This window comes from Macrobrachium nipponense, chromosome 33 (assembly GCF_015104395.2).
Source record: "Macrobrachium nipponense isolate FS-2020 chromosome 33, ASM1510439v2, whole genome shotgun sequence".
Classification (NCBI taxonomy): Eukaryota; Metazoa; Arthropoda; class Malacostraca; order Decapoda; family Palaemonidae; genus Macrobrachium; species Macrobrachium nipponense.
This window is the reverse complement of record NC_087219.1, coordinates 50,201,104-50,214,373: the sequence shown is the minus strand read 5'-3', so window position 1 is coordinate 50,214,373 and position 13,270 is coordinate 50,201,104. Positions and strand designations below refer to the sequence as shown.

The following is a 13,270-nucleotide window of genomic DNA, read 5'->3' as shown; positions in this document are numbered from 1 at the left end:
AATACACAATCTAATATTTGGATCATCTGCTTTTGTATTTGGGTTGGGTTTTTTTATCTACTCCTTTGAATAAGTGGGCTATGTTTACTTCACTGTGGTCATCATCTGATCTGATTTATACGTGTATTGCTGCAATAGCATATTGCCAAAGTCTAACCATCTCTGGCAATATGGTCCTGTTAGAAAGTTTTTAACATATGGTGGTTTTTTTTATATCCAGTAAATCAACATTGTTTTATTCCTTCTGATGTTGGTCCATTCATCGTTGTACCCACTCATTGTTTCAGGTTTTTCTTCCATTTTCCTTGTAGGCACAAGAATAATCTTTTTCAAATACTTGACTGCAGTGTGGACAATGAGAAATGCATGCTCTTAGATATTCATGAATTTAATTGCTCTTACAATTTATAGTTGTAGAGAACGATCCTCTCTCTCTCTCTCTCTTTTTCTTTCTGTTTTTTGAGTCTACTATTAGATAAGGGATTTTTAGAAATATTGACTTTTTTTTATAGCGTAGCCACTGATCGGCCTCAAAAGAAGTTACGCTCTCATGGTCCCCCAGGGGTCTATAAGACATTCCATCCAGTTTCAAAGAATTCTCTAATAGTTTGTGACAATACAGCATTGATACACTTATGTGTTGATTTCTACAGACTTAACGTGTTGATTTTTATGCAATTCAAGTTCAATAATTTTGCTCCTAAGTGTATTATGTACAATTATTGTACGTGTGTTTTAAATTTAAAAACTGTTAATGTCATTACTGAACTTGAGTGGTTTCTAGTTATATTATGAATTTTTGGACCCTTTCCTTTTAAAAACATTAATTGGAGTTCTCACTGATGCTTTTTTGATTGTCATGATAATCTTTTCCCCACTGATTAATTTGTTATACGGTATTATAGCAGTCAAACAATACAGGCAGTCCCCGGCTTATGAGGGGTTCCGTTCTTGAGATGCATCATAAGCCGGAAAATTGTAAAAATTCTTAAGGAAACCTTACTTTTAATGCTTTGGCTGTATTATAAACTGCATTTTATTGAATTTTTCATTAAAAAGTCTTCAAATATTGATTATTTTGCATTTTTGGAGTCATATTTCTTCCATCCGATTGGCGACGCAAGTGCCGTAACCCTGGAACATTTGTTGTAAACCTGGAAATAATTTCTGATGAACATAATTGAAGTGTCGTAAGCCAAACCCGCCGTAAGCCAGGGACTGCTTGTCTGTTACCACCATGTCAGTTCAATTTTTGAACTCGAAGTTTCAAAAGACAAACCATTAAAAGTTTTTTTATCTTTCTTTCCAGCTCACGGTTCACAGATTCAAAGAAATATGAAGATGATTTCATGGAATGCTTCAACTTGAAGGAGCGAAGGTCGGGGGAAATTTGCAATGCCTGCGTCCTATTGGTCAAGAGATGGAAGAAGCTGCCAAAAGGAACAGATCGTAACTGGCACCATGTAAGTAATAGGAAAATATTTTGAAGTATTACCAAATGTGCAGTTTGTAATGTGATTGAATTCTGCTACCCATAAGCAATCCACTCCTAGGATATAGAACGACTGTTTGAGCCTCAAACGCAGATGCTATTCTTGAATCTCAAAACTGTGTAGGATTATTTTAGATTTCAATGTGAAAGAAGATAGTATTTTTATGATCATTTGGAAATTATTGTATGAAACATTTCATCCTGGGGATTAAAAAAAGTCCTAAGATGCTTTGACAGAGTGAGGAATTTCAGATTTCTTTTTCTAGTGATGTTTCTAAAGACTGCTTTCTTTAAGAAAATGCTGCTAACTTTGGTTTTCTTGTGACAGTGAAATCTCTCAAGGAAGTGATTTCAAACCTACGCATTCCTCATTGTTAAATTACATTGAACCATTGAGAACTTTCTGTCCTTCTTACCAATAATATTGTTCTCATCTCCTTCAAGTCCAAGTATCTGCTTTGTTCATGTTCATGATTACGTACATGTGATTGTGATGGGACAGGATTCTTATGAGTTTACAGTACGTATATGCAAACTGACTATAGTTTAAATTTCTCCCAACCCTCTTTGTGTGTGTGTGTGTTTTTCTTTTTTTTTTTTGGACACTTCTTCCCTTATAAATACAAGTGTTTAAATTGCTCTGAGGTCAGCTCTCATTTCAAATGGTGGTTTTGTTTGTTCAGATTTGTTAGTCTTATTTTTTAGCATTATATTGAGCTACCTGTGTACCCCATGGTTTTGAGAATTAACACCTAATAGCTCCACTGAGGTTCTTTCTTCTAGACAACTCTCCTATTAGTAATTTACTACTGTAATTTAATTAATTCATCATTATGTAGTTTTTTATCCTGGCTTTTAGCTTTGCTTCATTATTTGCTGTAGCTTGAAATATATTTTATTTCTGATCCTTTGAAAATTTAGTGGTCCAGAATCTGCCTGTGCCTTATCCCACACTAACTGCAAATAGACAAAGTAGTGTTGTACTTTGGTTCACATTCAATTTATTTTGGTCAAGGTACCAAGCCTGGTCGGTTACTGGCTTCCACCTCGTAGTATACGCATGAGTTGCCAGATGCCATAGATTCCTTGCTTTAAGATCTATGATTGTTTTAACCAGTTTCCAGTTAGAGCTAGAAGATTATTCTATTGTTAAGACTGGGTTGTTAGCTATGAAAAATACAAATTACTAATTGAAATATGTCATTTATCATGCTATGAAGCCAGTTCTGTCTCATTTTGAAGATGAATACCTGCACTTTGTAGCCTGTCCATTATTATTCAGAAGATAAACCCTGTTCATATGGAACAAGCCCACAGGGGGCATTGACTTGAAATCCAAGCTTCCAAAGAATGTGGTGTTCATTAGAAAGAGGTATGATGAGGTAAGGGGGGTTGAAGTTAATTAGGAGTGTAGGTAGCAGTAGTTTACAATTGGGTGTTGAATGAAAGTTGCGAGTTGGCTGTCATCGGCTTTTGACTTCCACCACCTACACAAGCTTGTGACTCTGATTGGAACAGTTTATTTAAAAGCACGAAGCCCATGCCACTAAGCATATGACGACTTCAGTTAGGATAGCAAATTCAGTCAAATCTCATCTATTAATTATCTTTTATTTGTGCAAAATAGAAGTATGACAAAGCCTACTCTTGAACTGTAATTACTAGTTGTGTTATTCTTAAGTATAAAATTGCTGTATTTAGGTATATTTATTAAATGGCCAATCCAGCTTCAAAGAGTAAGTTTCATTAAGGGAGTCATTACATATTGGTGTTAGGTCTTCCATTCTAGTACATATACTACAAATTCACCTGTTAGCGATGTAACCCCCTTCCCTGACCTTTGTATAGCATGTCATTTGTTATGATGATGCTTTGTACCTATTGTATTCCCAAATTATGTATTTAGCATTTTTGTAACAGATATTTAAAAATAATTTCCCACCTTCTTGAAGACCTGTTTCCATTAAAAAAAATCCTAATGATCACAGGTTATTAAAATGGTGAAAATTGTACCCCTGATTAAAACATTTACTTTTATTAACCTACGGATTGAGAGTAGCAGGTTCATCTCTCTTTCCGTAAAAGTGACCAATTTTAAATTAATTTGTATTTTCATAACAAACTTGTGGTCTTAACGTAAGGGAAAATTCTCTTTCTCCTGCTTGAGTCCAGTTAACCCTTAAACGCCGAGCCGGTATTTCCGAAAGTGTCTCCCATATGCTGGCTGCGTTCGCGAGTGAGTGCTGAAGCGGAAAAAAGTTTTTTTCAAAGATCACAGCACGCTTAATTTTCAAGATTAAGAGTTAATTTTTGGCTCCTTTTTTGTCATTGCCTGAAGTTTAGTATGCAACCATTAGAAATGAAAAAAAAAAAAAAAATTATATAAATATTGGAATATATGACAGATCGAAACAAAAAAATTCAGATATAATTGTATACAAATTGCGCCATGAGCAAAACAGTTAAAGCTAATGAGTTAATTATTTTTTGTTGTATTGTACACTAAATTGCGATGATTTTGGTATATAACAAATTGTAAAATGATCAAAGCAACACAGAGAAAATATTATCACAATTTGATGCATGAATTCGTAATGTGCGGACATAAAAAAAAAGTTGTTTTAAAAAATTCATCATAAATGAAAATATTGTGCCAGAGACTTCCCGTTTGTTGCAAAATGAAGGTGTTGCTTACAATTGCAGTTTTCAACCATTTCGGTCGAGTTAAAGTTGACCGAAGGTCGGATTTTTTCTATTTATCATTATTTATATGAAAATATATCAAAACATAAAGCTACAACCATGGGTTGTTTTTTGTTGTATTCTACATGAAATTGCGCACATTTTCATATATAAAACTATGTAACGGCTAACATAAAATGGTGCAAAAATTATTTCAAAGTGACAAAATAATTTCTGAGATGTTTCGTTGATGCTTTTTAGTGTACGAAGAAAGAAATTCACACTAGCGCGCCTGGGTAACGATTGTAAACAAAACAGCTTGATCCGTGAACTCCCAGCATCCCTCAAGGTGCGTGATTCAAAAGTTTTTGCCAAGTAGGCCTATAACTATTTTTCCGCGAATTTAAAAAAAAACTTTTCGTTGACGTTTAATACATCCAATCGGCGTTTAAGGGTTAAAAAAGAAAAGAAAAGAAAAAAAGGTAGCCAAGGCGGCGGAAGGGAGGGCACAGCTGACCTGCTCAAACCCATCCCAGCCCCAAAGGGGGATAGTACCATCAGTGGACCTCATGTGGTGCCCCGTAGGCATTACTTGAGGTTCTTTTCAGTGTGCCTTCGGCCCCTAGCGGCAACCACTTTCGTTCTTTTACTGTACCTCCTTTTATATCTTTCTTCATCTTACTTTCCACCTTCTCCTAACACTTGAGTCATAGTGCAACTGCAAGGTTTTCCTCCTATTAGACCTTTAAGACCATTTACTGTCAATTTACATTTCAGCACTAAATGACCTTATAGGTCCCAGTGCTTGGCCTTTGGTCTAAATTTTATATTCAACTCAACTTAACCCATCCCACCTACAATGCATCTGTTTCCTTTAGCCCAGGAAACTAAGTGAGGGGTGGCTTGAGGTGGGCCATATACATTAAGACTGCATGTTTGTTAGTTCTGAAAAATACAATATTTATTTAAAATTTGTCATTTGTTCATGTAAAGAACAAACTTTTGGTCTTATTGTAAGGGAGACTTGCTCTTGGAGGGAAGATAGAGAATGCCTCAGAACCAACTGGAGGTTCAGCAAACCTGAGCTCACTTCCTGGTCAAAGTAAGACAATAAGAGTCATATACCTCTGACCTGTTAAATAAAAAAAAGGTTACACAGCAGCCAGTGGGTTAAGAAACAATGTGAACTGTTAAATTTTTTCTTGTCAAAACTTACGTTAGCCAGCAACCATGTTTGTTGCCATTTCCACCCCTCTCCTTGTATGAGAGGATGAGACTTTTTTCCATATATAGTTGTATTGTTAAAAAAAAAATTTTTTTTTGAATGGGGCTCACATGTATCTGACCAGTTCCAGCACATTATGGATTAATTCTCAGTCAAAGCAAGTATTTATAATCTAGTTGGACATGATCATATATGATTATCAGAAAATAGATACACTTATCATGACAAATTTTAATAAAAAGAAAACTTGTACATCAGAGTAAAGGTAAATGAAACCCTTAAAACATAAGTGTGATTATGAATTTCGGCTGATGTATGGCACAAGAGATGATAAACTTGCTAAGCTGACTTATAAAAAGCATGGTGTGATCATCATTACCAATTTTTGCATAATGTATCCAGGTCATGAATATAGAGGTAATAATAGAATGGAAAAAAGGACTGGTATGTTGTAGTGTTGTACATTTGATATCATAAACTAGTATTATGTTACCCTAGTTTCTGGGAAACTTATCATGCCTCATATGAGCTCATGGCTAACAGCTATTATAAAACACAGTAATTATCTGGAAAAGGAGGCAATATCCATTTCAGTCTCACCTGAAAGTTACCCTCATCCAATGTTTGAAAATTGGAAAAAATGCCGGTAGTAGTCGTCTGTGGTTCCAGCATTATAACTCCCTGTAATACCCCCTTTTTACAATACTGTGTGTATGCAGATTCGTGAAGAATTGGGATTGAGAGTCTTGTTATGATTTCCGTCTCCAGGTGATTTTCCAAAAACCGTAGTCTTCTAATTATGTTTTGGCTATCAGGTTCCTAACTTGCATTAGGGAAAGTGATCAGTTCCTGTGCAGCTGGATTTGGTTGGTATTGTGGTGTGTGAGGTGGTAAGTAACTTGTAAATTGAGAGGAAAGTAAATATTTTCCCAGTGATTGTGATACTTTTTGTAAGAGAATTTCAGTGTTTAATCAGCCACAGTTTAGCCCAATTTAGATAATTTGGTTTACAGCAATTTCATAAATATTTAAGACTTTTTTTCTTTATTTACAGGTTGTGGATGCACGAGCTGGACCTGGTACAAAGTCCTTGACTAAATTCAAAAGCAAGAAACTAAAGAAGAATTTGTTAAGTCCAGATAAACCATTAAAAGAAAAAATAAAGAAAAAGCACAGGTTGGTAGTAGATGTGTTACTTAAAATTTTTAAGAGTTGATTTTGAAAATTACAGTACTAAAGTATGTTAGGTTCAGGTAAAGCATCAAGAGAAGAAATAAAAAAAAAACTTTGGGTTAGTGTGATTAGAGGTTTAAAAACATTTTTTTTGTCTTAATTTTTCATTATTTTGAATGATACATCATTTAATTATTTTCATTAACTTTCAGGTATATACGTAAAGAAGGCAGAGAAACGTCCCCAGGAGCATTAAGTGATGACATAGCTGTAGGTGATGAAAGGTTAAGTGAAGGTTCTGGCCCATCTGTTCCAGGTTCGTTAGCCCCTTCACCTTATCCATCACCATACCCTTCTGAAGATGACGCTGACTCACAAGACAGAACAATCCTCTGTGGAGCTTCCAAAAGGAAGAAATCACTGCCAACTCAACTGCAGCTCAGTAGTTTTGTGGACCTAACATATTGGAAGCAGTAAGTATAGTAAATTGACCAATCCTCTGTAATAAGCTTGTTTGCATTGCCAAGTAGTTCAATATCTTTATGAAAAGTATATATATATATTTTTTTTACCATTTTAGTGTTAGTAATAATTTTGTACTGGGAAAAGTTCAGACCATAAATTACCCAGTAGCCATACTAAGTGCCTTTAAAGTTCGTATATTGTAAGTCTGTTGTTCTTCAGTGATTTTTCTCAGTCTGTAGTATATAGTTTATGAATTGACTCTCTTGTGCAGATATGTAGTAATTGGAATGAGTGACAGTATTTGCATTTAATTAATTGAAATTATTTAGTAGATGAAACCTATTTATATATGGAACAAGCCCACAGGAGACATTGACCTGAAATTCAAGCTTGCAAAGAATATGGCATTCTTTAGGAAGTAAGACCAGGTATTATTTTGATTGGGATGATATCTGTACTTAACATTAATGGATTATTCCAAGTCTTGATCCTTGTGTTTTGCATTGTCCAGCTAAGTAACCTCATTAGGGAAAGGTTATATATTTTTTCATTACGTAAAGTTTTATCAGTGGGTAAGATTAAATGCTGTAATGTCAAATGGACTCTTCATTACAGTACTTGACAGTTCATACCATTGGACAACTAGAGTACAGTAGGAATTGAGTCAACAAAACCAAACTTGTGTGTTGGGCATGTGACACTTTGAAGAGGTTAGGTTAGGTTAGGTTAGCCTTCCATCATTGTAGACACAACTCGTGGCTTCTCTCTCTCTTCACTCTCTTAATATGCAGTTATTGAGGAAAAGTCTGTGGTTACTCTACATTGAGAATACTTGTAATACTCCACACCTCTGCCAGAGGCAGAAAACTATAAATGGATGATATTTTTGCTTTTGCTTGATATATTATTGTTGTTTTTGAATCTCATTCATGTATGCCCCAACTCTCGTTATTTGCAGGTAAACTGATTGAAAATTATCTTTTTCACTCCCCAGGGAAAAGGTGTGCTGCGGCCTTATATTTAGAGGAGACTGTGGTGAGGTCCTTATTGATCCTCGGTTCTTCCAGCCATGCTCTTGTCGTATAAAATCTTTGGAGTGTTCACCAGCGCCAACACCTGCTTCTACTCCAAGAGCATCATCAGGCGCATCTGACGGTGGAAGTAATTATGATGATGAAATCTTGGATAATGAAATCGAAGATTATCAAGACTCAGATTCTTTAGACGAGCCCTATTACTCGTCTGCTGCCAACTCTCCAGCTGCTCCACTCATGCCTCAGTTACATACGGGACTCACAAGTTAACTATAGTAATGTTTAGTGCTAAAATTATGATCTGTCTACCTAAACAATTGTTGGTAGATTATGTATCTTTTTATTATTTAGATAGACTAAATTTCCATGATCAATATTAGTGTGTTCCGAAGTTTATTTATTCTTGGGTCCAAGACTTGTAATTTTTCAGGGTTGATAGATAAATTTTGAATAAAAAACTAAAAAAAAAAAAAGTTTGGCACAGAGCTAAGCTGCAGCCCCTCCTAACCTTTTTTAAGTCTTGTTATGACAATCTTTCATGGCAATACTCGTCTTGCTGCACCAGTTAAGCCGTCCTCCTCTGCAGGCAGTATACACAATGGAACACAATGAAAAACTGAAAATATTTGAGAGTTTTATATCCACCATTTTTTACTTTTAAAACTTTATAACAAGATTAGGAATTTTGATACTATTCAGTTTTGTATTGTGTGACATAAATGCAATTAATAGTTATTTGTATAAAAGAAGCATAGCTGAGTCATAGACTATGAAAGCTCAACACTCGCCATACATGCTTTAAAAGTGAAATTGTATGGTTTGTCTGAGGAGACACTTACGGTGCTGTGCATGGTGGTGGTGGTGCTGCTACTACTGCTGCTGCTGCTGACGGTCAGGTGTGGTAGGACGGTTCTAGGATCTCCATATCAGGGAGTGGGTGCGGCTGCCTCTTGTCCTCAGGTCACAAGGCTCCTGTGCTCAGTCCACCAGTCACTGGCTCCTTCTCTTATTTCAAAGATAAACCTCCCTCCATGAGAAAATGAAAACATTTCTAGTTATTCAAATCCTTGCTAAAGTAGTGCCTCTTGCAACAGAATCTAGTATGCCAAGTCCCTTTCAATGTGAATACTATTTAAATTGACAAGTATCTCAGCTTTACTAAAGAATAATATTGCACAAGTTTATTGAATTTTCTAGCAAATAGTTTAATTACCATTAATTCCAAGATTATAAATTATTGACCATTGAGTAAAGGTTTTATATTAAACATTTAATTCCAAGATTATAAATTATTGACCATTGAGTAAAGGTTTTATATTATTTAAACTTATTTTTATGCGATGAACTTTGTTTTTGGTAATTACATAGTTTTATGGAATAAAATATTTAAGATATTTAAATGAACGCTTGAAGAGTATTAGCTGGACCGTAGGGAAGCACAAAAGTTTTTGCGCAATTACCAAATAGGGCTTTTTTTGGTGGAAACAGATTGCTATGTATCTTTTCCAGTGTTCAGCTGCTCCTCTGCAAGGATTTCTTTTATGTAATCTGGCATTGCACTTAAAAGTGGTCATCAACATTTCTCCTTTGAAAGTGCTGTCCTTGTGCAATTGAAATGGTTTAGCCAAAAATTAAGTGCAGTGCCACAAAAGAGGCTTACAAAAAATCATATTTATAATCATATTTAACTCAAAAGTTTTTTTTTTTTACTTTGGAGGTGAGAGTAGTACAAAATCACTTTTTCTGTTAAATACTGTACTAGTTTTTGTTGGTAATTGTGACTCCATAGGAATTTCTACTAAGTAGGGATTCTTTTTTATATATGTAATTATAAATCTATACAATATAAAATATTTTTAGCTAACTGAATATTTTTTAAATAATTTCCATATGCATAATGTGTTGTGCTCAATAATTCATTTTTTAATGTTATTTTCGTATGGAGCCAGGTGATGGTGAAACAGACTTGCCTGCCATATTGCAAATTCAGATGAATTAATCCCAAACCTTGATCTAGTCTTCAAACATTTTTAATGTTAAGGACTTGATAAAAAAATAAAATAAAACAAAAAAAAAAATATTGTACAGATGGCCCTCAGTATTACAAGGTACAATTTTTTTCTTACAAAAATAATGATTAACGTGTTTATTGCCATGCCATGTTCTTGTTAGCACATGATTGGTACTGTCCAGGCGTTTGTTGCAATACGAATCTCTAGCGTCTTGGATGATAACTGTTTAAGGAAAAATGGTACTGAAGCATGTGGAGGGACGACAATGGGTGACACAAAGTTACAAAGTAATTCATTGGTCACTAACTCCGAGTTGGTGTTAGTGGATTGTGGCACCCATGTTGGTTGTCCAAGGAATCAATGCAAAGGCTGGGATCTCTCAGTACAGGATTAGAAGGAAATTTGTGGCTCTCTAAATATGTATATTCATTGTATTTTATTTTCTTTCTCCTATAGAGTTAATGTTTAAAACCATAATGTCATCAAGATTTATTAGCACTGCAAGACTGGAAAAAATGTAAATTTAGCATAATTGGGTTAGATGGTTAATTTATTGCTCAGTAAGTCTTGATTGACATATGTACAGAGCCACAAGAGACCCTGATACAGGACCTTCTGTAAATGCTGCACTGAGTTTGAACAAGAATTCAGTCCTACATGATAAAACATCCATATTATATGCACACGTACATGCAAAAATACATGCATATTTGTATATGTATACTAAGTATATATACTGGGAAATTTCTATGTATGTTTAAATAGCAAACCTTAGTTTAATTGGTTTGTCTGTTTGATATGCTTTAAAATGCATGTAAATGTGTATATAGTTTAGTTGTGTATATATACAGTATTTAAAATACTTTTGCTTGATAAATATATGCTTTGCATATATATATATATTTCAAGAGCAAATTTGTTTTTATATGCATATATGCACATCACACACACACATGTATATATGAAAATATATGTACATATACACTTATTTATTTGTACACACAGACTCATAGATACATAAACATTTATGCAAACATACAAAAAAAAAAAAAAATCCCAATCTGTGATTTTTCCATTAATTTTTTGAGATGTTTCAAAGGCATGTCCTCCATGAACAGCAATTGGGAAAAGTAATTTACATGCATTGCATTCCAAAGATTGTTATGTATAAAGGAACATTATCACTTTTTTTTTTTCTTTTTTAAATGGACAGGACACTTCATCTCTTCCTTTCTCCGTCTCTGACCATTGCATTTCTAATTTCTGATTATTTATTTTTTTAATTTTATTCAGGTATACTACTTAAGTGGGCAAATGTCTCGTGACTATTGTCACATCAGTTCAATGCCTATGGTATGGGGATGGACGCATGCCTCATCTCCAACACGTACACTACAGTTTTCATCAAACAAACACTTGTTATGGTGCCCTTGTTAGTTTTGTATTTAGTAGATTCAAGAGTATTGTTTTGTTTGTCAAATGTGAATATGTAGCCCAAGTGAATTTTGCCCCAGTCACAGTTATAGCAGATTGCACATGGGCTGTTTCAAAGTCTGGTGTGGTTGGTGTGAGGATGAGGCTTGTTTCAGGGTAATCAGTGTATATCTTATTGTAAGTCTATTGCCCATGCCATGGACATTATCAACATACACACATGTACACGAAGGCTATGTATATGTATATATATGGCTGTATATGTACACACACATTTACACCCATGAAGTATACATAAACATTTATGTTCATGTATATATAAATATGTACATACATACATTTGCACATATATATGTATGTATTCATATATGCAGAAATAGGTATATAGTAGATAGGTAAATTACATAGGTGATTATACATATAATTACATTTGTATATATGTACATATAGATACTGATCATTGCATACAAGTAACACAAATATACATTACATTAATAGGTTGACAAATATGTGTACATACTGTATGCATATGTGTATGTTTGTACACATGTATTTATACAACACACATCATGCATATCTTGATATGTATGTGTACATTTACACAATTATATTATATATAAGCACAAATAAGACTGCATCAATAGAAAGTGCTCTGTTTCATGTAACAGATATCTTTGTTACCAATACTCTTTGCATATAATGACATTATTGTTCTTTTTAAGTGTGTATGAATGATGAAGGCATTGGATTTCCTTGATGGAGACTGTGTGGACCTAGATTACAATGTATAGATAAATATATATAAATATATACATATATAAAGAAAAGAGCTTTAGGTTGTATTTAAATTATTTATTCTTACAAAAAGACCTGTACTTGGAGTAAAGTACTTTCTATTTAACAGATGCAGCACATTTTCCTACTGCATCTCACAAGTACCTGGGAGGAGACAGGGCGATCAGCCAATTCAAGTGTTGATCTATTTGTTTTGGGGGCCAGGGTCGTTGGTTGGGTTGAAAATGTATGGCTGAAATTGGGTGTTATGAGTGTATCCAGGGTTACCTGTTTGCTCATTAAATCAGGTGTCACTATGGAACATGTGATATCAATAACTTGGAGCTGTGAATCCTTTTCTGCTTTTATAAAATCGCCCGGATCCTCTTGGGTGTGTCTAGATGGTCAAAGGACAGTTGAGAATAGATTCTCTCCTTTGTTAAAAAAAAGAAAAAATGAAAAAATTTTGTATAATGACAACCACAGAAGCTTATTTATTTGAGCTTATTGTGTCCATTTCTCTGTTTACTTATTTAATGTTTCTAGTTGTGAATGTAGTTATCCTTTGAAAAATCAGTACAATAAACTATTGTCTTAATACACTGTTTTTAAGTATCCCTCTTGCGGTGTTGAACATTTAAGTAGATAACGAAGAAAACTGTGGAAATACAAGCAAAGTATTACTGAATTAATGGGTAAAGCACTTAAAATTTACATGGTTTTTAAATAATGTAATTTTGATTCATTATACAGTTAGATGCCTAATAAAAAAAGTAAAAACAGCTTAATCTAGAATAGCATCCACAATATACAGGCAGTCTCCGGGTTATGACCGCGTTGGCTTACAACATTCCAAGGTTAAGGCGCTTTTCAATTATATTCATCAGAAATTATTTCCAGGGTTACGACGCCTACAATGTTGATCTGGCAGAAGAAATATGACACCGAAAATACAAAATAATCAATATTTGATGGGTTT

At 34.2% G+C, this 13,270-nt stretch overlaps 1 protein-coding gene across 4 annotated transcripts in view; it reads left to right on the top strand.

The window, feature by feature from the left end:
- LOC135203167 (SIN3-HDAC complex-associated factor-like) overlaps nt 1-12,891 on the top strand; it is a 155,584-nt gene extending 142,693 nt beyond the window's left edge. For all 4 annotated transcript variants that reach the window (XM_064232858.1, XM_064232859.1, XM_064232860.1 and 1 more), the window contains 5 exons: nt 1,310-1,463; nt 6,454-6,575; nt 6,785-7,045; nt 8,032-9,325; nt 9,381-12,891. In XM_064232858.1, coding sequence (XP_064088928.1) covers nt 1,310-1,463; nt 6,454-6,575; nt 6,785-7,045; nt 8,032-8,341 — 847 coding nt within the window. In that variant the 3' untranslated portion in view covers nt 8,342-9,325; nt 9,381-12,891. The remainder of the gene's footprint in view (nt 1-1,309; nt 1,464-6,453; nt 6,576-6,784; nt 7,046-8,031; nt 9,326-9,380) is intronic.
- Nucleotides 12,892-13,270: the final 379 nt, after the last annotated feature.